The 27,904-nt window shown below is 43.3% G+C and overlaps 1 protein-coding gene across 1 annotated transcript; it reads left to right on the top strand.

The window, feature by feature from the left end:
- Positions 1–16: 16 nt before the first annotated feature.
- Ecd (ecdysoneless cell cycle regulator) lies at positions 17–27,904 on the top strand. Its single transcript, XM_051142613.1, has 13 exons — positions 17–293; positions 5,157–5,274; positions 9,085–9,172; positions 9,261–9,439; positions 10,429–10,621; positions 11,103–11,231; positions 14,060–14,188; positions 17,293–17,378; positions 21,171–21,271; positions 21,434–21,617; positions 23,314–23,381; positions 26,164–26,369; positions 27,639–27,904. The coding sequence occupies exons 1-13, from the start codon at positions 89–91 to the stop codon at positions 27,861–27,863; spliced, it is 1,911 nt and encodes a 636-aa protein (XP_050998570.1). The 5' UTR covers positions 17–88; the 3' UTR covers positions 27,864–27,904.

Genomic DNA, 27,904 nt, shown 5'->3' with positions numbered 1-27,904 from the left:
ATTACCTAGAAGAGTTTTGGGAATGCTGTGATTTCTTCTTCTGTGTGGCTCATATCACTGAAACTTTGGATGCCATTTTCAAAGAAGAATGGAGGGCAAGATGAAGCTTGCAATGGTAGAAGATGCTGTGGAGTACCATCTGTTCCTGATACCAGATAAAGCAAGAGACACAGAAGAACACAGAGAGATTCTTCAGAAGTACATTGAAAGAATAATGACCCAATTTGCACCTGTACTGGTTCCTTATATCTGGCAGAATCAGCCCTTCAATCTCAAATATAAACCTGCCAAAGGTAAAGTAATCCTTTCATTCAGTGTTGCCTGAGAGAGATTTACGCCCACAGCTTTTAAAATTAGGGCTGTTTGCCCTCATACATTTAAGCTTATAAATTTAAATATATACCATATGAATAAGAATTTGGGCATTGCGGCTGTTGCTCTGAACTTTATTTGTTGTTGTTGGGGGTTTGTTTGTTTGTTTTTATGTCTAGTTTTTTTGTTTGTTTTGGTTTTGGTTTTTGGTGTTTTGTTTTGTTTTTTTGAGACAGGGTTTCTCTGTGTAGCCTCGGCTGTCCTGTACTCAGGACCAGGCCGGCCTGGAACTCACAGTGATCCACCTGCCTCTGCTCCAGAGTGCTGGGACTAAAGATGTGCACCACCACACCCATGTTCTGAACTTTAATTACTGTGCCATCATGTAAGTTTCTTCAGTCCTAGTTCCTTATTACTACTCAATGCTTATCTTGATGATGTCTTTAGGAGGTTGCTTTGTTTCATGTAGTTTTTTTTTGCTAAGAATGACTTTGCCTGGCTAATTAAGACAATTAAATGGGTTTTGTCACTATCCATTTCTATCTGAAATCATCTTGAACCTCCTTCTTCCTTCCCTGTGTCACCAGTGCTTTCAGTCAACTCTAGTAAAATATAACAATCTGTTCTGTCATTTCTTCTATCTTTATAAAAGTGAATACTAGATAGCTGGCCCAGGCTGAATTTATGTAGAGTCATTTAGGATCAGGCGCCTGGTATGTTTTGATCCTGCCATTCTTGCTCATATTTTAGTGCTATTCTGTTCTATTTGGCCAGCAACTGCTAAGTTTCTCCTTTGCTATTTTGCTGAACTTTTTCCAGCACTGGGCACTGAACCTGGGGCCTTGTGCGTTGCTAAGCAACTGGTCTCCTGTGGAGCTATTTCCCCAACCCTGATTTTCTAAAATACATGTGATGTTTACTGATAAGGAGACTAGCAAATCAGTTTGCCACATCTAAAATGAATCCCTTAGGCAGATATGGTGGCGCACGCCTGTGATCTTAGCACTCTGAGGCTAAGGCAGGAGAATCGCCAGTTTGAGGCCAGTCTGGGTCACAGACTGAGACCCAGTTTTGTTTCCTTGTTTGTTTGTTTTTGTTTCCTTCAAGACAGGGTTTTTCTGTGTAGTCTTGGCTGTCCTGGACTCACTTTGTAGACCAGAGGCCACTTGCCTCTGCCTCCTGAGTGCTGGGATTAAAGGCGTGCGACACCATGCCTGGCAAGACCATGTTTTGTTTTGTTTTGTTTTTAAAGCAACCCATTATCTTTTAGCTTTTAATTAAAAAATTATTTATTTATTATTATGTATACAGTGCTCTGTCTGCATGTATACCTGCAGACCAGAAGATCACATTATAGATGGTTGTGAGCCACCATGTGGTTGCTGGGAATTAAACACATGACCTCTGGAGGAGCAGGCAGTGGTCTTAACCTCTGAGCCATCTCTCCAGCCCTCCCCCCCCCCCCCCATTATCTTTTAGAAAAGTGTGTTTACCCTGTATTTCTCACTTATCTAATAGCATTGCTGTTGACAAAGCTAGTTAGTATCTCTCTTTAAAAAAAAAATATGGATGAATGCTCTGCCCACCTATACACCTGCAGGCCAGAAGAGGGCGTCAGATCACATTATAGATGGTTGTGAGCCACCATGTGGTTGCTGGAAATTGAACTCAGGACCTCTGGAAGAGCAGTCAGTGCTCTTACCCACTGAGCCGTCTCTCCAGCCCTGCTAGTTAGTATCTCAAATTATGCTCCTCACTTTGCTGCGTTGGTTCAGGCAGGAAGACCTAGGGTAAGCACTTCCAAAATATCCTTTCCACACCTGTGTGATCTCAGTGTGGATACTCTTTATTCTTTTATCTGGAAAAGCGCAGCTTCCCAACTTACTTCTCTGGTTCAGTCTCTTGAGCGCACCACATTGTTGACAGGTACCTTGGTAGAACACAGACTGGATTGTGTCCTCCTGGCTTACCCTCCTTGGTTTTCCTGTGGCTGCAGTGGGACACTTCAGTTGGAGTCCAATGTGGATTGTAAATGAAAATTGTACTCTAACCAGAGCTTTTCTAGCTGGAGAGAGAAGGGTGAGTTGGAGTGAGCAGCAGAGTTGAGCAGGCTGGTCAGCTCCCCTGTGTTTTGTTTATTTGGTGTTCTGCCATTGCTCTGGTAGACCCCGTGTTGTATTTGTTTACACTCATGTGGTACAATACATTGACTGATTTCTTACATATTTGTTTATTTATTTATTTGTTTGTTTATTTATTTTTTCTGAGACAGGGTTTCTCTGTGTTAGTCTTGGCTGTCCTGGACTCGCTTTGTAGACCAGGCTGGCCTCGAACTCATAGACATCCACCTGCCTCTGCCTCCCGAGTGCTGGGATTACAGTCGTGCACCACCACAGCCGGCTCTCTATTTACTTATTTTATGTGCATAAGTGTTTGCATGCACGTATGTCTGTGCACCATGTTCAGTCAGTGCCCTCAGGCCAGAGAAGGGTGTTAGGTCCCTTGGAACTGGAGTCACAGATGGTTCTGAGCATCTGCAAGAGCCAGTGCTCTCAACTACTGAGACATCTCTCCAGCCCCACACTGATTGATTTTTGTGTGTTGAGCCATCTTTATAGTCTAGGAATAAATCCCACCTGATTGTAGTACTATAACCTGTTAAATGTGTTGTTGAATTTGGTTAGTCGGTTTTCATTGTTGTGATAAAAAAAAAAATACCTGAGAAAATCCAACTTAAGGGGATTTGTTTTAGTGTATGGTTTCACACTGGTCACTTGGGTCTGCTGTACCTCAGCTTGCCCTCAAACTCATGAGCCTCCTGCTTCAGCCTCCCCAGTGCTCGGATTACAAGTGTGTGCCACCACTGTTAGAGGTTTTTGATTTCTAATTCAATAACCTTCCTAGTTATAGGTCTAACAGTATTTTCTGTTTCTTCATGATTGAGTCAAGATCTTGATAGGATTTATCTGTTTCTTACAGGTATCGCAGTATACCTGTACACTCAGGCATATATTCTTAGTATATATATTTCTCAGTATAAAACATTCATTGATTTCCTTGTAATCTTTTATATTCTGTAGAAATAGTGTAACAACAGTGCCTTCTTTCTTTCTTTCTTTCTTTCTTTTTTGAGACAAGGTTTCTCTGTGTAGCCTTGTCTGTCTCACTTTGTAGACCAGGCTGGCCTCGAACTCACAGAGATCCACATGCCTCTGCCTCCCAGCACTGTGCTGGGATCACAGAAGTGCACCACCACTACCCCAGCTTGTTTTTCTGCTTTCTTAAAGTTCGAGTATGTTATATAACTCTAATGAGATGTCTGATATGGTCCATAACTAAACTGTTAATTTATTTTCATAAAACTATTTCTCAATTTCTCTCTTAAACCAGCTATCACACAAATAATTAAGACTTTATTTATTTATTTTGGTTCCTCAAGACAGGGTTTCTCTGTGTAGCCTTGGCTGTCCTGGACTTACTTTGTAGAGCAGTCTGGCCCCAGACTCACAGAGATCCACCTACCTCTGCCTGCTGGGTGCTGGAATTAAAGGTGTGCACCACCATGCCCAGCTCAAGACTTTAGTATTTAAACAAGCTTCACAGCACAAGAACTGAGCAGTTATTAATCTATTCTTAACCCTCTAAGCTAATTTGGTTTCCTTCCAGTGTACATCCCAGAGATACTTGCACTTTGTAGTTTTCTTAATTCAGCTCCTTTTCCTGATGTCTCCCATTACAGAGTCCCCTGCTTCCTTTTTAACTCCTTCTCCCCTGGCTGGCAGGAAGTCCAGCCCTATTCTCCCTGCTCAGTGATTGGCTGTACGTTGTTTTATTGGCATATCAGGGGACAACTGGGGAGCAGTGTTTACACAACATTGAGACAAGAGATTCTCAGAACAAGGCCTGCAACCAGAGAAAATAGCATTTGAATTACACAGTAACCATATGCCTACAGTAAACTGTTACTATCACTGTTTTTGCTAAATTTTATGAATTCTCATATATAATACTTTCATTTTTATTTGTTCCAAGATATTTTTTCACTTCTGTGACTTCCTTCTGGTTGTTTAAGCGTGTTATGTTAGTGTATATATGGATGGTGCACTTGTGTGGAATGCCCCGCTCTCCCAAGAGCAGAACCCTTATATCCACATGATGCTCCCTTGTCTCCTGTAGCTCTGTGCCTTCAGCCATGCTGGCCGTTCTCCCTGCAAAGTCCAGTTCTGGCCGTTCTGCACCCATCACTCCTCCCATTCACACAACCTTTAGTGTGCCTTTAAAGACAGTTTGGTTAAGCCGGACATGGTGGCGCACGCCTTTAATCCCAGCACTCAGGGAGCCGAGACAGGGGATCTCCGTGAGTTCGAGGCCAGCCTGGTCTACAAAGTGAGTCCAGGACAGCCAAGGCTACACAGAGAAACCCTGTCTCGAAAAACAAAAGAAACAAAACAAGACAAAACAAAAAACCAGTTTGGTTATCTGTTCCTTGTTTTAGACTCAAAGTCCTCAGAAATACAAATTCCATATCTTGTTCAGAATGACAAGCTCCCAGAATACTTCTTGGGACTTAGTCAGTGGCAGGTTATTGAATGCACATGTATATTTTTCCTTGCAGTGACAGACTTGCCTGACTTATGATGACTTCTCTCTTTTTTTTTTTTTTTTTTTTTTTTTTTGGTTTTTCGAGACAGGGTCTCTCTGTGTAGTCTTAGCTGTCCTGGACTTGCTTTGTAGACCAGGCTGGCCTTGAACTCACAGCGATCCTCCTGCCTCTGCCTCCCGAGTGCTGGGATTAAAGGCGTGCGCCACCACGCCCGGCTCAATGACTTCTCTCTTGTTTGTAGGAGGTGTTCCTGCTCATATGTATGGCGTGACAAAGTTTGGAGATAACATTGAGGATGAATGGTTTATTGTTTATATAATAAAGCAGATTACAAAGGCATTTCCAGAGTTGGTGGCAAGGTATTGTCATTATTTTAATTATTCTAAAGGAATTCTTATTTTAAAGTATGAGTGATTATAGTGGAGTCTTTTTAGTAATTTTTGTCTGAGGTCTGGTAGAAATTGTTCAAACGTGGGGCAGATTGAAAAACTGACTGTTTTCTTTCTATTCTCTTGTGACTTTATTTTCTTAAGAAAGATACCGAAGAGCTTAACTCCCGAAATACTTCAAGAAAAACCTTCTTATTTCAGGTTTTGCTATTTTTGAATTTTAGTTATGGCCTGGCATAGTGGATGCCTGAGGTGCCAGTGCTTAGGAGGAAGAGGGAGAATGTGGAGGCTCTCAGGACAGCCTGGCCTGTGCTGTGAATGCCCTGCTTTACAGAAGCAGGAAGCGCCAGTCGTGGGAGAAGAGATGCTTGTGCTACCATATGTGAAACAGCATAAAAGGGGTGCTGTGCTGCTGGTTTCCCCAAGTTAGCATCATGAGCTTTTGTTTGTTTGTTCTTTTGAGACAGGTTTCTCTGTGTAGCCTTGGCTGTCCTGGAACTTACTCTGTAGACCAGGCTGGCCTCGAACTCAGAGACACCTGCCTATCTCTCCCTTCCAAGGGCTGGGATTAAAGGTGTGCACCACCATGCCTGGCTCATCGTGATTTTTGTGGTGGTGGTGGGGCTTTTTGAGACAGGGTTTTCCTGTGTAACTCTGCATGTCCTGGAACTGGCCAAAAAAAAAAAAAAAAAAAAAATTTTTTTTTTTTAAGTTTTTTGAGACAGGGTCTCTTTGTGTAGTCTTGGCCATCCTGGACTCATTTGTAGACCAGGGTGACCTCGAATTCAAAGTGAGCACCTGCCTCTGCCTCCCTGAGTATTGGGATTTAAAGCATGCACCACCACTCCTGGCTTCATCATTAACTTTTTTTTTTTTTTTTGAGACAGGGTTTCTCTGTGTATCCTTGGCTGTCCTAAACTCACTTTGTAGACCAGGCTGGTCTCTACCAGGGTGGAGATTTCCAGGGTCGGGGTTGGTGGGATTTCAAGTCCTGAGTTTGAGGGAGCTCAGGGATTGGTGGGTTTCTATGGCAAACTCAGAGATCGGTGGATTTTCCTTTTTTTCTTATAAGGCACTAACCACTCTCCTGCTTCCCATTACAGCCATTAGAAAAATGACAGGGCCGGTAGGAAGTCTGGGGCCAGGGTTTACAAAGTTTACCAAGGGAGTCCACAACCAGGAAGGCTTTCCCAGCCACTTGAACTGGCATGAATTGCCCACAACAATGCACAGTTACACTGGTGTCCTATCAAGTTGGCAGGAAAGCTCACTCACTAATGGCCCCCACGGCTCCCAGGGTCTTTCACAGAACCTGGAGCTCCTCTCTCTCTGCCTCCCAGTGCTGAGATTACGAGCACACAGAGCCACACCAGGCTCTTTAACATGGCATCTGCAGAACTAACTCAGGACTTTCTCCTTGTATAGCAAGCACTTTACTGACCGAGCTATCTCCCTTCCCAGCCTTTATCTTTTATTTTATTTTATTTTTTAACTAAAATCAACAGGAGCTGGAGAGATTTCCAAGCACTTAGGAACACTTATTGCCCGTGCTGTTTTCCAGCACTCACTTGGCAGCTAACAACCATCCTAACTCCAGTTCCAGGGGATCCAATTCTGTCTTCTGACCTTAGCATCACCAGGCATGCATGTGGGGCACAGACATATATGCAGGCAAAAAAATCATACACATACAATTAAAAAACTTATATTTCTCACTAACTTCCAGGAGCATAATGCTTTGTTATTAACTATAGTTGCTTTTCTGTATAAGAATAGTAAAAACCTTCTTAAATGTGTGCTCTTTCCACATCTAAAAATTATTAACAGTAATATATTCTGTAAAGATTATGATCTGTTTTTCTAGTTCTATCTTTTCAAGGATAATAAGGAAGGGCAACACTTTTTATTTTTACAGATTCTGAATATTCATTAAAGGATAGTTCCTATTACACACTTGGTCTATAAAGCTCTGTAAGTGGTAGACACCATGGCTGGGGAGATAGCAGTTAGGAACCCTTGCTTGTTCTTCCAGGGGACCAGAGTTCAGTTCCCAGCATCCATTCGCAAGGCAGTTCACAACTGTCTGTAACTCCAGTTCCCTGGGATCCAATGCTTTCTTTTGGCCTCCTTGGGCCAGGCATGGGTTTACACGCAAACACACAGATAAATATTAGACACCTACTTCTATGTCAGATGTTTTTTGGTTTTGTTTTTAATGTAAGAAGACAGAAACACTTGTTCTCTGTCCCTGCCACATTGGTCTATCTAAAGGACAGTTGTGACTATTTTGCTACTCTGCTCTACAACAACTTTACAGTTCTGTGCCTATAGAGCCCATGCTCACGCATGAGTTCTCAGGGTGGGGTTGCTTTTCAGCCTTGATCTTTATGCCATACTTCAGATAACATAACTGTCTGTAACTCTAGTTCTCAGAGACCCAACACCCTCTTCTGTCCTCTGTGGGCACTGTACACACAGGATGCACATAGGTATTTGTAGGCAAAATACACATAGAAGAAAAATAGTTTAAACCTGTTATTTATTCGTATTGCTGTGTGTGTGCGTGCACGTTATACCTGGGGAAAGGAAGCGCTTGTGTGCACCGTGCAGTGTGGGTCTCAGGATAACTTTATGGAATCTGTTCTCTTCCTCTCACTTTTTGTGGGTTCTGGGGATCAACCACAAGTTGCCATGCTTGCACAGCAGGTGCCTTTACCAGCTGACTGCCTCTCCAGCTTCTCAGTCTAACTTCCTTCTTTAAAAAAAATTTATTTTTATTTTATGAGCATTGATTGGTGTTTTGCCTGCATGTTGATCTGTGTGAGGGCATCAGATACCGCAGAACTGGAGCTGCCAACAGTTGTGAGCTGCCACGTGGGTGCTGGGAATTGAACCGTGGTCCTCTGGAAGAGCAGACAGTGTTCTTAACCACTGAGTCATTTCTTCAGACCCTCCCTCTTAAAAAATGTTATTTATTTTTATTTTATGTGCGTTGATGTTTAGTTTGCATGTATGTCTGTATGAGGGTGTCAGATCTTGGAGTTACAGGCAGTTGTGAGCTGCCATGTGGGTGCTGGGAATGAACCTGGGTCCTTTGGAAGAGCAGGCAGTGCTATTAACCACTGAGCCTCTCTCCAGCTCCCAGTCTAACTTTATACATTAAAAAAATTTTTTTAATCATGTGACGATGTCACTCAAAAATTAAAAATAGATGAGACAAACAAAAAAACAAACAAAACTCTTTGTAGATCCAAATAGCACTTTGTACAACAATAACACTTTGTACTTTGTGAAATTAGGCTTCTAATTTCTCCTATAAGTGATCCCCCCCCACCACGTTTGGCACTTTATAGTACCTATGTGTTTTTATATTTCTGTCTAATACAGCACTTTGATTTTCTCTTCTTAATCTCTTTACACTCTTAAAGCTTCCTATTTGCATTTACTGGATTTTTTTAAGATTTATTTTTATTGTTTTTAATTATGCACGTGTTGGGGGAGGTTGTGGGCACTGGATCGTTAGAAGCCCTGGAGCTGGATTGACAGGCATTGTGAACTGCCTGCTGCGGGTGCTAGGAACCAAACCTGGGTCCTCTGCAAACACAGCACATGCTCTTAACTGCAGAGGTGTTTCCCAACCCTATATGTTAAATTTTGCATTTTTTTGGACAATCTGTACATAGTACATACTTAAGATTTTTCTGAGATGAAGGGAAAATGTATCTGACTAAAGCTGTTTTGTGCTCTGTGGATGTGAAATTGGGTCTTCTCTTTCATTAGGATTGAAGACAATGATGGTGAGTTCTTGTTAATAGAAGCAGCTGACTTTCTCCCTAAGTGGTTGAATCCTGATAATAGTGCCAACAGGGTAAGTACACCCGGGCTTAGAGAGTAGAGATCCTGTGTACCTAGGCTTCCCAGAGCCCATGGAGAGACTGAGATGTGCCATTTTGCAGGTGTTCTTCCATCAAGGGGAGCTGTGCATCATCCCTGTGCCAAGGAAATCTGAAAGGATATCCTGGTTACCCACGGCACCCCCAACCACCCAGCAAGCTTTGAGTATAATCTCAGCACACCCAGGGGCTGTTTTAGCTTCAGAATCTATACGCGCTGCTGTGGACAGGCGCATCCACGGGTAAGAAGGGGAACACCGATACTCTTAGCTGAGGAACATTTTGGTCAGTGTAGCACAGGTTTTTATTTGCATATAGCATGCCTTCCACCTAGACAAATGCTCATCTACATTTTATTGGCGTTGGTGTTCATGACATTGACAGTTAAATTTATGGAATTTACATTGAGAAAGCAGACTGGTTGGTTGATTGACTGATTGAGATAGGGCCTTGCTGTGTTGCCCAGGCTGGCTTTTAACCCCTACACTCAAGCTAACTCTTCCCTCACCATCCTGAACAGCTGTGACTCCAGGAGTGTGTCACTGTGCTTGGCTTAGATGTTGTTTTTCTTTTCTTTTCTTTTGTGATAGCAAAGTATCGTCTATGAAAATTTGAGATTGGGGCTGGAGAGATGGCTTCATGGTTAAACACACTGGCTGCTCTTCTAAAGACCTGAGTTCAATTCCCAGCACTCCTATGGCCAGCCACTCACAACAGTCTTTAACTGCAGTCCCAGGGAATCCAACACCCTCTTCAGGCCTCAGGGAGCACCAGGCACACATGTGGTGCACAGACATACATATAGGGAAAACATTCATACACATAAAATAATAAATAGAGTAAAAATTGAGATATTTAAAAGATGAAAACCTAAAGAAGACAATGTAATACGTTTGCTTTTTGTTTTGTTGCTTTCGGTCCTGGAGCTGCCATATGATCCTTTGGCCTATGTGGAACCCTTTAGGCTTCATTTTGAAGAGAAGGAAAGTCCTACTAGCACTTTAGTTCAATGTACTGTCTTAATGATAGTAAAATTCTTTTTAAGCTGAATGTGCTAGATCACACCTTTAATCCCAGCACTTGGGAGGCAGAGCAGGAGGATCTCTGTGAATTCCAGGCCAGCCTGGTCGAAAAGGCAAGTTCCAGACCAGCCAGTGAGACCCTAAAAGACAAAAAAAAAAAAACCTTGATATTTACATATAAAATAAAAGCATTGTGCTACCTCTCACAGGTACCCAGAAAAAACTGAAGCCTCTCTTCATCGAGCCCACTGCTTTCTTCCAGCCGGCATCGTGGCTGTACTCAAACAACGACCCAGACTGGTGTCCGCAGCAGTCCAGGCCTTCTACCTGCGGGACCCCATTGACCTGCGAGCCTGTCGAATTTTCAAGACATTTTTGCCTGAAACACGAATAATGGCATCTGTGAGATATCTTTCTTGAGCATTTAGTTTTTCTTATAATTTTAATAGTTCACTTAGAAAGGTAATGCACAAATCCTTGCCTTTATACCCAAGCGTGAGGGTGTTAAGAGATGCCTCATTTTGTAGCTCATGCCCTACCTACTTGTGACCATTTTCCCTACTTCTGTAATTATTTCCTTCTTAACAATGAAACATTTCATCTCTTAAGATTATTATCTTCTAGTCCTCCTAGGTTGCCATAATGTAATTAATAATAGTTCACTAGAGACAGGTCAGAAGTGGGCAGCAGGGTAAACTTCAGTGTGTGGATATGCATCTCTGGCTGTTTCTGAAAACAAGCAGGGAGTGAGCAGGCCGCTTCTCTGCACCGCTGCGCATGCGTGAGCACGAAGCCCTTGAGTGGCTGTTGTTAGATTTAGCTGTGAAGTATTCAAAACCCGATTTCAAGAGAAGACTCACATATTTTGTATCCCAATGCCCAGGTCACTTTCACTAAATGTCTGTACGCACAGCTAGTGCAGCAGAGGTTTGTGCCAGATCGACGAAGTGGATACGGGCTCCCACCTCCATCACATCCCCAGTACCGAGCCTACGAACTGGGCATGAAGTTGGTATGTTGAACAAGAAAACTGCCTGACTTACCTTTTTGCCCTCCTGGCCTCCCTCTTTCCTCCTTTCCTTCTTTCTCTTCCTTCCCTTCCTTCCAGCCTTCCTTCCTTTCTCTAATATGAAAGAGCTTTAAGGGCAGGAGAAATGGCTCAGTGGCTAAAAGTACACACTGCTTTTACAGAGAACCCAAGTTTGATCGCCAACATTCCCATCACAACAACCTGTAATTCCAAATCCAGGGCATATCCAGGCTTCAGGCCTCTCTGAGTACCTGCATTCATATGTACATGCCCATCTGCACCCATACACGCACACACATACACTACATACATACATACATACATACATACATACATACATACATGAAATAAGATGAAATATTAAAGAAAGATACACTTGAACACTAATGATAGCAATGTAAATTGACCCAAATCCTTATAGGCAACAATATCCTGCTATTCATCAACATTTCAATTGTACTAACCACTGTGCTTGGTTTTTTGGTTTTGTTTTTTGTTTTTCTTTTTTGCTTGTCATTTCCACCTGAGATGAGGAATGACGTAGCACAGGAACTCTAGAAATACGTCGTGCTTATCAGAGCCTCAAGTGAATTAGTCAGTAAGTAATGAAGTCCTCTGAGAGTCAGTCCCTTCACACTTTGAGCGAAATAAATTCCACTTGGGCTAAATAATAAAATATGAAAGGTGAAACTATAAAATTGCAAAATTATCATCTAAGAGAGGCCTTTTAAAGTATGCCTTTCAACCATAAGCAATGAAAGAGTCATTAGTTTGATCTCGTAAAGGTTTCTAGCCCAGCACAGTGTACATCTGTGGTTCCAGTTAGAGTCCAGGAGTCAGAACACAGCCTGGAGGACAGATAGCAAAACTGTCTCAAACACAACAGTATACGGAAGAAGAGAAATTCTGTATGGAAAATAAAAATGTCAAACTCAAAAGATTTATGAAAATCTGGAGAAGGAACATTAGATGTTCCTAGAGAAAATAATACTAATTAATTTTAGAAGCTGAGCAGATCATTCTCAGAAGCTACATTTTTGTTTTGTTTTGTTTTTTGAGGCAGGGCCTCTCTGTATTAGCCTTGACTGTCCTGGACTCACTTCGTAGACCAGGATGGCCTCCAACTCATAGCGATCTGTCTGCCTCTGCCTCCCAAGTGCTGGGATTAAAGGCATGCGCCACCACCACCCAGCTTCAGAAAATATAATTTAAAGCTATCAAATAGTGGTTTTCACCACTAGATTGGCAAGTATAAAAATATATGAGAACATATACTGAGTTGGTAAGAATCTATAAGAATATATAAAGGAAAAAGAGACTCTAATATGCAGAGCAGTGATGGGCCTTTAATCCCAGCACTCAGGAGGCGGAGGCCAGATGATCTCTTGAGTTCTAGGACAGCCAGGGCTACAGAGTGAGACTCTGTCTTGAAACACTAAAAGAAAGCAGAAAGAAGCGTGAGTGGATTTAGTCCCTGTGGAGGACAGTTTGTCACTTTCCATCAGCACTGACGTTCCACTGGCCATTCTGCTATTTAGTTTCACTTCTAGAAATGTATTTTCAGGTACAAAACCACATAGACATATACTCGGGAGCATCGTCTGTAGTGCTGAGGGCTTAGGAAACGCCAAGTCTGCAGTGATAGAATAGGTGAATTACAGCCTGTCTGAGAAGTGTGTGCTCATGGGAAATTCTCTCCACAACATGTAGTTACATGCAGAGTAGTGTGACAGAAGGGGCGGAGTAGAAGAGTGTCGTGGAAATCTACTTGAGTGCACAGGTCACTTCTGAAGGGCAATGCTGGAAGTGGTAATACCGTTTGAGCTAGTGTGCCATATTAGTCTCATGGTTTGTTTGTTTGTTTTCTTTTTGGTTTTTCAAGACAGAATTTCTCTGTGTTGCCCTGGCTGTCCTGGACTCGCTTTTATAGGCCTGGCTGGCCTCAAAGTCACAGAGATCCAGCTGCCACTGCCCAAGCCTGGTGTCTAGTGATTTTTTTTAACTAAAGGTTCTTAAGATTACATTCTCTTCTTTCCTGTGTCTGAGAATGTGCTCAGCCTTCTTACCTTCACGTTTTGTTACGTTATTTGTTTATTTTGTGTGCATGGCAGGGTTGGGGATCCTGCCACGGTGCATAGTGGGGGTCAGAGGACAACTTTTAGGAGCTGGTTCTCTTATACCACGTGGGTTCTGGGGACTGAACACAGGTCCAGGCTGGGTGGCGAGCACTTTCATCCACTGAGCCATCTTGCCAGCTCAGGGACTGAACACAGGTCCAGGCTGGGTGGCGAGCACCTCTGTCCACTGAGCCATCTCACCAGCTCAGTTAAAAAGTGTTCTGAGGGGCTGGAGAGATGGCTCAGAGGTTAAGTGCACAGACTGCTTTTCCAGAGGTCCTGAGTTCAGTTCCCAGCAACCACATGGTGCCTCACAGCCATCTATACTGAGATCTGATGTCCTCTTCTGGCCTGCAGTTGTACATGCAGGCAGAGCACTGTGTACATAATAAATAAATAAATAAATATTTTTTAAAAATGTGCTCTGAATGCAGCTGGGCACTGTGGCATGCACCTTGATCCCAGTGCTCAGGAGGCGGAGGTAGGCGGATCTCTGAATTCTGGGCTTCCCGGGGCTACAGAGTGAGACCTGTGAAAAATCACAAAACCAAAAAGTGTTCTGGGTATTCGTGGCCCTTGCGTCTGGTCACCTGGTTCTTGATTGGGGCTGAATGAGAAGAAATTAATTTAAGATGATAAAGAAAAAAGAAAACACTAGAGTAATACAATAAAAATTCTGTCTCTCTCATCTAGGCTCATGGATTTGAGATTTTGTGCTCCAAATGTAGCCCACATTTTTCTGACTCCAAGAAATCCGTTGTGACTGCTTCACCACACTGGGCCAGCTTCCTTGAAAGTCTGAAAAGGAATGATTACTTTAAGGTGGGGCTTGTATTTGTTTCTTCTTGTGAATGGGTGAATGCTTGTGTGCATGTGCACGAGTGTGCATTACGTGTGTTCTCATGTATGGAGGCCAGAGATGGGGGACGGTGCCTTTCTCTCATTAACGTGGAGCTTCCCAGGTGGCTCTCCTGGCTGCCAGAGAGCATCCAAGACTCTTCCTGCCCCTTCTAGCTCTGGGCTAGAGGTCTGCACTAGCACACTGTTGTTGTTTGCTTGCTGTTGTTGCTGCTCTTGTTCTAATGTGGGTGCTGGGAAGTCAAACCCAAGTCTACACAGCAAGACCTTTATCCACGGCCACCTCCCCAGCTTCTGTAGTGTTTAATTTTAAAGTCTACAACCCAGAGAAAAATACAGAAGCGCAAACAGAAGGACACCCCAGTGATACGCAGGATGGGAGACAGGCCATGAGGGAGTATTTATTGAGTATTTATGATACCAGAGGATGGTTTTTAAATTTTTTGTTGTTGTTTGGGAGGGTTGTTTTATTTTGTTTTTGTTTTTCGAGACAGAGTTTCTCTGTGTAGCCTTGGCTGTCCTGGACTGGTTATATAGATCAGGCTGGCCTCAAACTCAGAGATCCGCCTGCCTTTGCCTCTAGAGCACTGGGATTAAAGGCGTGCTCCACCACGCCTGGCTTGGTTTTTTGTTTTGTTTTATTGAGGCAAAGTTTCTTATGTAGCCTTGGCTGTCTAGGAGCTTGCTATCTAGACCAGGCTGGCCTTGAATTCAAGGAGATCCTCCTGCCTCTACCTCCCAAGTGCTGAATGGTCACCATACCCTGCTTTGTTTTTAAACATCTTTTAAATTATGTTTACTAATTTAGTTGAGGGGGCATGTATGTGGAAGTCAGAGGACAGCTTATTATGAGAATCAGTTTCTTATGTGGATCCCCAGGGTTGAACTCAGGGCATCACGGTAAGCAGTGAGTACTTACTGTGTGTTACTCACGGTCAAGTGACAAAATGTATTACTTGTATCTGATGAACAACTTATAAAACTGAAAAAGAAAACAGGAAGACATTAGACAGGAAAACTAACAAGGATAAGAATCTTAAAAAACTACAAACCACAGCTGGTGTACATAGAACCAGTGACTACAGAGTGCTCATCCCTGTGTGGGACACCTGTATCACACTTACCCTCCCAAGGCTCAGGGAGAGTCTCAAAAGATGGTGAGAAGCAGAGACAGGAGAGCACAGCAGAACTGTCTCCAGGTCAGCAGTGTCAGCATGTAAGACCAAGCCAGGCAGCAGCAGTGACATATACAACACCAAGCCAGGCAGCAGCAGTGACATATGCAACACCAAGCCAGACATCAGTGGTGACATATACAAAACCAAGCCAGACCCAGTCCTAGCATGGAAGAGGGAAGTGGGCACAAAGTCTTACCCAGCTGAGGACAGCTGCTGGCTGCTGGGAGAGAGTTGGCCACTTTTCCTGAAGGATAGGGCCTCTGAGAGCTACTCATGATCAGTACGTGGCCCTATACCACCACCCACCCCAGCTGCATGAAGTAGTCTCAGTGGGTTTAAAAAAAACATGAAATTGGGAGGGCATATGGTAGAAGAGACAGGAGAGGAACTGAAGGGGTGTGAAAAGGGTGGTGGTGGACTTGATCAAAGCACCTTATATACATGTATGAAATTCTCAAGCAATTTAAAAAACTACAAGGCAGGTGTGGTGGCACATGACTCTAATCCTAGCACTCAGGAGACAGAGACATGGGAACCAGTGCAAGTTCCAGGCCGCCAAAGCTACATAGCAAGACCCTGACCCAAACAAACAAGAAAACAAAACAGAAATAAAGGAGGAAGAAAGACAAATCACAATAAGATGATTAGTACATTTCTCTGAAAATATTTATCTTCAAAGCTGAGTGTGGTGGCTCATGCCTTTAACCCTGGCACTTGGGAAGTGGAGAGAGGAAGGTCAGGAGTTCAAAGTCATGTTCATCTGCATAATGAGTTCCAGGCCAGCCTTGTCTCAAAGAACTAAACTTCACAGGCAGTGAATGTAAACCTACAAGCATAGTAATGAAGAGAATTTAAAGTGAACACCCAATACACTGCTGCTAGTATTGTCATTGATAGGCCTTTAAATGAAAGTAATTTGAGAGTATAATAAGGGCGAGAATGATGAAAATGCATTACATATATGTATTAAATGTCATGAAACCCATTACTGTATATAACTGATGTGCTAAGGAAACACTGAAACGCAGAATTTGAAGCCAGGGGTGTATACACTTGTAATTCCAGCAAATGGGAGGGTTAGACAAGAAATTCTAAATTCAAGGCCTGCCTGATCGTGTAGCTATTTCAAGGCCAGTTGGGCTACTTGTAAGACCAGTTCCAGATAATAGTAAAATTGGACTGGGAATGTAGCCCTGTGGTGGAGGACTTACGTAATTTGTGCAAGGCTATGGGGTTGAACCTAGTAACACAGAGGAGAAGGATGTGAGAATGTGTTCCAAAAACTATGGGATGTTTCACTCAGAACTTTGATTTTGGATAATCTTTTATGAGAAACACCCGCGGTGTAGATAAGCCTGTAGGGAGATTATAATGTAAGGAATGTGCGACAATATGAAAAGGCTTGAGAGTGTGGTCTGTCTCTAAAGAGTACACAGTAGTCGGAATGGTACTACTGTAAGGAGGTGTGCAGATAAGAAAAGTAAAAATTATTGTGGGATTACTCTACACTTCTCGTTCTGTCTGGCAGAGTTTCTGGGTCTTGTTTTAGAAGTTGGTTGCTAATCAGTCAATTATAAATAAATAAAAATGGATAGAACACCAGATGCGTTCAAAATCTGTGACTCCAAAGCTGACCTGTTCTATGTAGTGGATTCCAGGCATCCAGGCTGCAGAATGAGCCCTTGTCTCAAGAAAAGAAAAGGAAAACCAAAAAACTAAGAATGCACCCAGCCTTGTCCCTTACTTTCTTTGAAGAAACTGGAGTCCACCCAGATAAATTAATGACAGAACAGGTCAGGCACAGCCCCTGGGCTCCTGGATGTCACACTTCTTTGGAAGTCACTAGTGGGTGTTTAAGTCCTGTTCTAATGGCCACTGTTGTGCTTTCAGGGACTGATGGAAGGCTCTGCTCAGTACCAGGAAAGACTAGAAATGGCGAAGAACTATTTCCAGCTCTCCGTACACCGGCCAGAAAGGTATAATAGCTAGGACCTCCCACAGTAAGACAGGATGGTGTCTGGGCACTTCTTTTTGTATAATTTTTTTTTTTTTTTTTTTTTTTTTGGTTTTTCGAGACAGGGTTTCTCTGTGTAGCCTTGGCCATCCTGGACTCACTTTGTAGACCAAGCTGGCCTCGAACTCACAGCAGTCCGCCTGCCTCTGCCTCCCGAGTGCTGGGATTAAAGGCGTGCGCCACCACGCCCAGCTTTGTATAATAATGTATTTTTAAAAAACTATCATGGCTGTATGTACATGTAATGTGTTATGAATCCAGACACGAGCATGCCATGGCGCCCGCACATGCGTGTGTGTGTAGTTAGAGGACAGTTTTCTTCTTTTTCTTTTTCTTTCTTTTTTTTTTTGTTTGTTTGTTTTGTTTTGTTTCGAGACAGGGTTTCTCTGTGTAGACCAGGCTGGCCTCAAACTCACAGTGATCCACCTGCCTCTGCCTCCCGAGTGCTGGCCTTAAAGGCGTGCACCACCGCACCTGGCCTTAGAGGACAACTTTGGAAGTCGTCCTTTGTGGATGCTGGGATCTAACTCAGGTCATCAGGTTTCCATGGGTGTCTTGCCTGTCATAAATAAGATTGTTGTTGTTGTTATGAAAAATAACATAGATACTCTAGAACAAATAGAGAAGAACGTAAGGGCTTTTTCTTTTTTCTTTGAAACAGGGTTTCTCTGTGTAGCCCTGGCTGTCCTGGATTCTCCTTGTATACAAGGCTGGCCTCGAACTCACAGAGATCCACCTGCTTCTGCCTCCTTAGTGCTGACATTAAAGGCACGCGCCACCTGGCTGAAGGAAAATATTTATACCAAAGTTGACCACTATTATTTTGATTTATTGCTTTGCAGAGATTTTTACCATTTGTATCTATGTTATAGATACTTGTTCATAATTTTATTTATTCATTTTTACATGAGTACAATGTTTTGTTTTTTGAGACAGGGTTTCTTTTCTGTGGAACTCACTCTGTAGACTAGGCTGGCCTCAAACTAAGAGATCCACCTGTCTGCCTCCCAAGTGGTGGGATTAAAGGCCTGTGCCACCACTGCCTGGCAAGTACAATTCGTTTTAATAATTTTATTGCTTTTATGTATGAGTTTTACCTGTATGTATGTTTGGGCCCATATGATGCCTCATTCCCTAAGGAAGCCAGAGCTGGTATTAGATCCCCTGGAACTAGGTCACAGACAGTTGAGAGCCACCGTGTGGGCTCTGGGAACTGAACCCAGGTCCTCTGGAAGCACAACCCCTTTGAGCCATCACTGCACTCCCCTGCAGCTCTTTATAACATAATATCTGAGGAACCGTAAGGCACACAACTGTTTTTGCTTCTGAAGAAAATATACACACTGCTTAAACATGTGATATTTTAAGCTAGGTGAGGTGGTTCACTAGTGTACCGCTGGCATGCAGGAGGCTGAATCAGGGGGATCATTGCGTGAGTTTGAGCCTAGCTGTGCTCCACAGTTGGTAGACAAACCTCGCCCGTGAAGAGAAACCTTGACTCAAGAAACAAAACCACCAGAATTGGAAGGTTTCAAGAGAGACTCTCATTTCTCACACTAATCATTTTTCTGCAGTCTCGTTTTGATTTGATTTGCTTTGGTCTTTTGAAAATTGAGTCAGAGTCTCACTATGTAGCCCAGGCTGGCCTCAGAGACTCACTGTGTAGCACAAGCTGGCCTCAGAGTCTCACTGTGCAGCCCAGGCTGGCCTCAGAGTCTCACTGTGTAGCCCAGGCTGGCCTCATGTTCTTGTTCCTTTTGCCTCCTCCTCCCAAGTTCTGGAATTAAGAACGTGAGCCACCATGCCTGGCCTCTTATTATAAGCCAGGCTCTTCCTCCAGACCTGTTCTTGAATCCCAGAGCTTAGACATCTTCTGTTTTCTTTTGTTTAGATTTATTTCACTTTATGTCTGTAGTATTTTGTCTGCGTGTGTGTGTACCATGTTTGTTCCTGGCATCCTCAGGTCAGGAGAGGGCATCAGATCCCTGGAATTGGAGTTAGCAATGATTGTAAACTAACCTGTGAGTACTGGGAAACAAACCTGGATGCTCTGCAAGAGTTAAGTGTTCTTAACCAGAGCCACCAGTCTCTCCAGTCCTTAGAGCTAGCTTTCTTTCTTTTGGTTTTTTTGAGACAAGGTTTCTCTGTGTTAACCACGCTGGCCTTGAACTCACAGAGATCTGTCTGCCTCTGCCTCCAGAACCACCATACCCAGCTAGAGCTTTCTAACAGGAGTTTTTTTGGTCTCTGTATTGAGACAGGGTCTTGTATAGCCCAGGCTAGCCCTTAATTTATTATGTAGCTGAGAAGCTTAAACTCCTGATTTCCTACCTCTACTTTCCGGGCAGTGCTACCCTGCCGGCTAATGTCATAGTCTTTTTCTAGCACCACTGTCATCCTCACAGTGCTCGGGTCCAGTCTGTAGCTTCTGTTTGTCATTATCTGTGTCCTGCACTCTTCCTTTGGCCCACCACACCACAAATAAACTCAGTTGCCAACCTCTGGTGACTGTTTCCTTTCAATTCAACCATTATAGCCAGGAAAATATATCTCTGGTCATCCTATTCTCACATCTCTTAAAAATTATGGGATAATATAATAATGAAAATTTGCAGGTACCTGAAGTATCCATCCAAAATGGATAAGTGAATTGTAGTTTATTTTTTTTTCAGATAAAATTATGCATGTGTTTTGTGTACAACATGGTATTTTAAAGTGTATATCCACTGCAGAATGGTTAATTTAAATAAAATGTGTATTAATTCATATACTTGATGATGTACTTAAAAAGTACAGAGTTAGGGCTGGAGAGATGGCTCAGAGATTAAGATCACTTTCTGTTCTTCCAAAGGTCCCAAGTTTAATCCAGTAACCACATGGTGGCTCACAACCATCTACAATGAGTTCTGGTGCCCTCTTTGGGCCTGCAAGCAGAATACTGTATAAATAATAAATAAATAAATCTTTTAAAAAAAATACAGAGTAAGCTGGGTGTGGTGGTGCATACCTTTAAATCCAGCACTCTGGAGGCAGAAGCAGGGGGATTTCTGTGAGTTCAAGGCCAGCCTGGTCTACAAAGCCAGGACTACAAGAGAAACCCTGTCTCAGAAGGAAAAAAAACAAAAAAACAAAACAAAGTGGATTGTGAATGCTCTGGGTGCACTGCCAGCCACAGTGTACTTGTGGGAGTCAGAAGACAGTTTGCAGGAGTCAGTTTCCTCCTTCCTGTGGCTGAGGATCACACAGTGGCAGCAGGCTTGCCCTCTGAGCCATGGTTCTGGCCCTATCTCTTCTTAAAAAGAAAACTTGTCCACAGCCCAATAAAAGTAATTAATTGCCCTATTGTTGTCTTTTTAGTATATACTGTTCTCAAAAAACTATATTTTGTCATAAAAAAGATATTTTTAGGGTTTTGTCTTGGTTAGTTTTCAGTATCTTTTTTGCCCAGGTTGGCCTCAAACCTGTTGCATAGTTGTGACTGGTTTTGAAGTCCTGATCCTCCTGCCTCTGCTTTTACAATGGCGCTGTTACAGGCATGCACCACCACACCCGTGTTTTGCATTTATTCTTTTTTCTTGCCCAGTAAGGTTTGTGTAACATGGGGTAGGGATAATTTATTACTCGTGTGATTTTTCTAAGCACTCACTGTTTATTAAATTTACTTCGTCTAAATAGTTGAGGCAGTTCTATCAGCATAGATAGTAAGTCATGTCGTCATCACAAAGAAGTGATTTTGTCTTTCATTTCTTTATAGTTCACTCGCTATGAGCCCAGGTGAAGAAATCTTAACCGTGTTACAGACACTTGATGTGGAAACACTCAAGAAAGAGGCAGCTGATCTTCCTCCTGAGGATGGTGAGTGAGAGGGTCAGCATCTTCCTCCTGAGGATGGTGAGTGAGAGGGTCAGCATCTTCCTCCTGAGGATGGTGAGTGAGAGGGTCAGCACTAGACTGCCTTGCCGGGGCAGGGGTTGGGGAGCCTCTCCTGTGACATGGCATATCTGCTTTCTCTCTCAGATGACCAGTGGTTAGACCTCTCACCAGACCAACTGGACCAGCTGCTGCAAGACACTGCGGGCAGAAAACAGTCTCAGCCCAGTCCCCAGCAGGAGGAGGAGAGCTATGATGTAGTGCAGGTCTCAGACAGCATGAAGGCCTTCCTCTCCAAAGTGTCAACCCACAAGGGGGCAGAGCTGCCCAGGTGAGCGTGTTACAGCAGAAGTCGAAGTCATCGTCATCAGTGGAGAGTGTGTTTCCACTTCTGTCCTGTTTCGTTTGAGATAAGAGTCTTACTGTGTTGCCCTGGTTGCTAACTCCTGGGCTTAAGGTCTCTGTCTTGGCCTTCTGAGCAAATAGCCACATGCCACCACACTCGGCATTGTTTTGATTTTGCTTTTCTCCCCATTTTTTTCTTTTCTTCTTGTATGTGTGTGATTGTTGTTTTTATTTTTGAGTTGTTTTATTTCTTGTGCTGCTTTGCTTCTTCTTTTGGTGCTGGATAGAGTTACACCTTTAAGTAGCCTTTGTAATTCCCGAAGAAAGACAGACAACTCAAAGGATTTAAAGCCATCACCCAGAACCATGGCACTTCCACTTAACTCTCTTTTGTTAGTTAGTTTTTTTGAGAGAGGTCTCTCTGCATAGCCCTGGCTATCCTGGAACTCACTATGTAGACTAGGCTAGCCTTGAAATTACAGCTACTTGCCTGCCTCTGCCTCGAAAGTGCTGGTATTAAAGGTGTGAGCTCCGTGCCCAGTTTCTTTAGACTCTAATTCGGAACCTGTAGACTCTGTAGCATGCAGCTCTCAGCAGGCTCAGGCTTCTGATCTCCTTCCCCACAAGCAGCTTGGATTCTTAAAACTCAAGGAGAGGGATTAAAGGAACTCATCACAACTGTGAAGCTGTTTGTGGCAAGTAACCAGGGAAAAGGTGGATAGAACTTCTACCTGTACAGCAAGTGTCTCTCTTCTTTTCTTTGTTGGTGGTAATGGGATCGACCCAGAGGCTGTAGGCCATTGACCCAGAGGCTGTAGGCCATTGACCCAGAGGCTGTAGGCCATTGACCCAGAGGCTGTAGGCCATTGACCCAGAGGCTGTAGGTCATGGGCCAGAGGCTGTCTGTGCACACTAACAAGTGCATCCTGGTGAGCTCCTTCTCCAGCCCAGTGAACCTGTGTCAGAGTCAATATTCCTGAACTGTAAGAAGAGATTCCAGTTAATGCTCATTATTTGTTGTTAAAAAGGACAGAATAAGGGAAGGTGCAATTTTATCAATTTTGATAAGCTTTGATTTTTGTTATTGCTTTTTTCTTGCCTTAAAATCATATGAAATCATGGTCCTCCTGACTACACTTCCAGAGTGCTGGGGTTAAAGGCATAACTTGGGGTCCTGTAAGAATACGGGTTAGGTAAATGAACTCAGATAAATCATTTCTCTTCCTATGTATCTTGTAGGGAGTAAAGAACAGACATGTCAACAAATGAATATCCTTAAATGTATGTAAACAAGGTATAATTTTTACTTTTCTGTCACCAGATTTTTGTATTTCTATTGCCACTCAAGGCTGGTAAAGTACAAGGAGTTTTTATTTAGTTAAACTACAATTTCCAGCCAGATGTGGTGGCATACGCCTTTAATCCCAGCACTCAGGAGACAGAAACAGGCGGATCGCTGTGAGTTCGAGGCCAGCCTGGTCTACAAAGTGAGTCCAGGACAGTCAAGACTACACAGAGAAACCTTGTCTCGAAAAACCAAAAAACAAAAAACCCTACAATTTCCATTGCTATTCCTTTCTTGGACGTTTCTGGTAGTTTCTCTAAGCTAGCACCATCTTAGAAAATGCCTCTGAGACTGTGGTCAGGATAAACTCCATGCTCTTTCCCCTTTGATCTTTCAGAGACTCTTCGGAAGCTCCAATCACTTTTGACGCAGATTCTTTTCTGAATTATTTTGATAAGATTTTAGGTGAGTTACAGTGTGGTGTTTAATTTTTTTTCAAACTGTTGATAGAGCACTGGGACATCAGATCATTTATGAGCCAAAATACTGCTTTCTCTTGATGGTTTCAAGTTGTGTTAAACCATAAATCACTGTGCTGTCGAGTCATGTTACAGAAGCAGCCTACTTTGTGTTTGACCAGCTGCCTGCTTGCTGGCTATGTTTTTGAAAGGATTTTAATGTGGCTCCTATGTTATGTTTTTGTTTTTTCTTTCAGACTTTCTGTTTTTGGAAATCAATCAGAAAATAAACAACACAGAGCTGGGGAGACGGCTCAGTTAGTAAGGTGCCTGCTGCATAGGAGCATGAGTTGAGCTCGCTGGCACTCACAGAAAGCCAAGCACAGATGGACTGGCCTCTAACTCCAGTATGTAGGGACAGAAATAGATAGGCTGGTCCCTGGAGCCTGCTGGCGAGCTCCAGGTTCAGTGGGGAGATTCTGTGTCAAAATAAAAGGTCAAGAGTGGTAGAAGACACCTGATACCAACTTCCAGCCTCCACATGCATTTGTACACATGCAGACACACTAGAACACACACTTGTGCACACATGCATACACACACAAAACAAAAACACAGGGGTATGACTGGGCTGTGTACTGAAGAGTAATAGTAAATAATTTTGAAAATATTAACTCTTCCTAGTAAGCAAGCAAATGTAAAATAAAATAAAAGCACATTTTTTTCTCACCTTATTGAAAAAATTAATAATCAGCTTTCTTCTTCTTCTTCTTCTTCTTCTTCTTCTTCTTCTTCTTCTTCCTCTTCTTCCTCTTCTTCTCCTTCTTCTCCTTCTCTCCTTCTTCTCTTCTCTTCTTCTCTCTTCTCTTCTCTTCTCCTTCTTTTCTCCTTTCCTTTCTTCTTCTTCTTCTTCTTCTTCTTCTTCTTCTTCTTCTTCTTTTCTTCCCTGAGACCGGGTTTCTCTGTGTAGCCTTGGCTGTCCTGGACTAACTTTGTAGGCCAGGCTGCGTTCAAACTCACAGCGATCCACCAGTCTTTGCCTCTGGAGTGCTGGGTTTAAGACATGTACCACCAAGCCCAGCCTTAAGCTTTCTTTCTTCTTTTTTTTTTTCTTTTTGGCTTTTCATGTCAGGGTTTCTCTGGCTGTCCTAGACTCACTCTGTAAACCAACTGGCCTTGAACTCAGATCCCCTAGAACTGTAGTTATAGGATGTTGTGAGCCACCTGGCATGGGTTCTCAGAACCAAACTCTGGTCCCTTGAAAGTCCTGCAAGCCAGCCCCATGGTTTCCTTTCTTTTTTTCTTTTTTTAAGATTTATTCATTATTTATATAGCAGTCTGCCAGCATGTGTGCCCGTGTACCAGAAGAGGGCACAAGATCTCACTATAAATGGTTATGAGCCATCTTGTGGTTGCTGGGAATTGAACTCAGGACCTTTGGAAGAATAGCCAGTGTTCTTAACCTTTGAGCCATCTCTCCAGTCCCATCTCTCCAGTCACCTAGATGTCCTCACAGCAAACTATGTTCACTGTGTGTTCTAGTGTCTGCGTGTGTACAAGTGTGTGTGGAGAAGTTGGTATCAGGTGTCTTCTATCACTCTTTGCCTTACATTTCAACCCAGAGTCTCCACACTGAATCTGGGGTTCACCAGCTAGGAAATAATATCTCTGTACAGTTGAATGTTGACATCAATGTATAGCTATGTAATTTCCTAATTTAAGATTTTTTTAAAATGTGTATTTGCCTATGTGTCTTTATGTGCACCATGTGTGTGCCTGGTGCCTGAGATGGCCAAAGAGGGTGTTGTGAGTTACCATGTGCGTGCTGGGAACCAAGCCCAGGTTCTCCGCAAGACAACAAGTGTTCTTAACCTCTGAGCCATTTCTGCAGCCCCCTGATTTTTATCTATATATTTTATGTTCCTGGGGATCAAGCCCAGGGCCTCATACACTATAGTCAAGTTCTCTGCTGTTAAGCTATAATCTCAGCCCAGTTTTTAAATGAAAAAACAGAAAATTATTAGTTTGTGTGTGTGTTGTATGTTTGTGTGTATTGTGTGTGTTCTATGTGGGTGTGTGTGTGTTGTGTTGTTGGGGCATGTATATGTAATAGCGTGTGTGTAAAGGTCAGAGGACAATTTTGTGGAGTAGTTTTCTCCTTACACCTTAGGGTCACCAGGTTGCACAGCAAGGACTTGTCCTTGAAAACCGTCTCAACAGGCCAGCTTTTCATCTTTTGAGGAAAAAAAACTTCAATTAATTAAATTCACTTTAAAAAAACTAAACTTTAGGCTGGGCAGTGGTGGTGCACGTCTTTAATTCCAGCACTCGGGAGGCAGAGGCAGGTGGATTGCTATGAGTTCAAGGCCAGCCTGGTCTATAAAGTGAGTTCAGGATAGCCAAGGCTACACAGGGAAACCCTGTCTTGAAAAAAGAAAAAAAAGACAAAAAAACTAAACTTTAATCCCTTATCTCAGCCTATTCATGGTTCTTTTAAATGTCTCCCGAATCACCCTTTTGGTAAAGGATTCACCCCCACTGGAGACAAGGGTTTCTCTGTGGAGTCCTGGCTGTCCTGGAACTCGCTCTGTGGGCCAGGCTGGCCTGGGTGAGCTCTGCCCGCCTCTGCCTCCGAGTGCTGGTATTAAAGGTGTGGGCCACCAGCAGCAGCACCACCCAGCTTGGGAAAAGATTTTTATAAAGTGGTTGGATTAACTCATTTGGTCCTTGTGGAACATTGCTCAAAAAAATTTTGCCATGTGGTTCTTCCTGTGTCTCTGTCACTATAGGGACAAAGCCTCAAGAGTCAGACTCGGATGATCTAGACGAAGATGACTTCGAATGTTTAGACAGTGATGATGACTTGGGCTTTGAGTCTCAGGAGCCTGAATCTCTAAAAGGAGCTCTTGGGAGTCTGAAGTCCTACATGGCCCAGATGGACCAGGAGCTGGCGCACACCAGCATGGGCAAAAGCTTCAGTACCCGAAAGCAAGCGGTAAGTGTTGTTGTTTTGTTTGTTTGGTTGGTTTGGTTTTTCTTTTTTGTTGTTGTTGGTTTTTTTTTTTTTTTTTTTGGTTTGGTTTGGTTTGGTTTGGTTTGGTTTTTCGAGACAAGGTTTCTCTGTGTAGCCTTGGCTGTCCTGGACTGGCTTTGTAGACCAGGCTGGCCTCGAACTCACAGTGATCCACCTGCCTCTGCCTCCCAAGTGCTGGGATTAAAGGAGTGTGCCACCACCACCTGGCATGATAAGTGTTTTCTAACCTCTACTTCTCCAAGTGTGTGTAAGAGAGTGACAGTCATCTGCTGTCTGAGTTCTCCCTTCTTTGGATCTGTGAAGTTTGGAATGAATGAGCACTAATTTTACTGACTGATGCTAAGAATCGCCTGCAGCACCTGGGTCCATGCTAAGCACAGCCCATCACGACCCCAAGAGTGCTAGCTTTCCCTTAACGTTGGCATAAGGAGAGGCTGGAGAGGCCAGGTGCACGGACATGTGCCTAATACAACTACTCAAGAGCCTGAGAAGGGAGGGTCGCTTAAGCCCAAGAGTTTGAGGGCCCTGGGGCAGCATATTGAGACTGTGAAAGAGGGGGCAGGTGCTGAGAGTGTAGCTCGGTGGTAGAGCAGGTATCTGATGTGCACAAAGCCTTTGGTTGAGTCCTCACCACTGCAAGGAAAAAGCAGATTATAAACTCCAGTTCCAGGGGATCTGATGCCCTCTTCTGGCCTATGAGGGCACCAGGCATGTACTTGGTACACACAGATATTTGCCAGCAAACCATTCATACACATAAAATACATAAATCTTACCCCAAAAAGCTCCAGAATATTTAATTTTTAAAAATATATATCTCTGTCTGTGGGTGTTTGTGTGCATGTATGCCTGTGCACCATGTGTGTGCTTGATGCCTTTGGATTTCCTGGGACTGAAGTTATAGATGAGACTGGAATTACCTAAAATTGTGAGCCATTGTGTGGGTCCTCTAGATCAGCCAGCTGTTCCCAACCACTGAGCCACCACACGTGATGGCACCAGGTGCTGGTATATATATTGTCATGTTATTAGAGCTCATTTTCACTTTGTGTCACCGAAAGTTGGAAATTTCATTTTAAATTTAGAATTTAAGTATATATTATTACTAAATTATTGCATTTTACTGTAGTCAACATCCAGTCTGAAGGGTTACTATCTTCTGTTTTCCCACCTTCCTCCCTTCCCTTCCTCTGCCCCTCCCTCCCCATCTTCCTCCTTCCCTCCCTCTAGAATAAGGAACCTCCATCCCAGACCAGAAATAAGAATTCAGATGAAGATTCTGGTGCAGGAGATTGCGTAGTAGAAGCCGTGGATGTAGACCTGAACCTGGTTTCAAATATACTGGAATCCTACAGCTCCCAGGCTGGGCTGGCGGGGCCTGCTTCCAACCTGCTCCATAGCATGGGGGTGCGGCTGCCTGACAATGCCGATCACAACCCCCAAGCGAGCCAGTGAAGGCACAGCCCTGCGCATCAGCTGCCGTTCTCCCTGAATAA

This window comes from Acomys russatus, chromosome 3 (assembly GCF_903995435.1).
Source record: "Acomys russatus chromosome 3, mAcoRus1.1, whole genome shotgun sequence".
NCBI classification, from domain to species: Eukaryota; Metazoa; Chordata; class Mammalia; order Rodentia; family Muridae; genus Acomys; species Acomys russatus.
The sequence above is the reverse complement of the archived record's forward strand: the minus strand, read 5'-3'. Positions and strand labels throughout refer to the sequence as shown.

Coding starts and splice junctions, on each gene's coding strand:
- Ecd (XM_051142613.1), top strand. CDS start 89: ATGGAGGGCAAGATGAAGCTTGCAATGGTAGAAGATGCTGTGGAGTAC. Junction 9,173..9,260: donor CTGATAATAGTGCCAACAGG/GTAAGTACACCC, acceptor GCCATTTTGCAG/GTGTTCTTCCATCAAGGGGA. Junction 9,440..10,428: donor GTGGACAGGCGCATCCACGG/GTAAGAAGGGGA, acceptor TACCTCTCACAG/GTACCCAGAAAAAACTGAAG.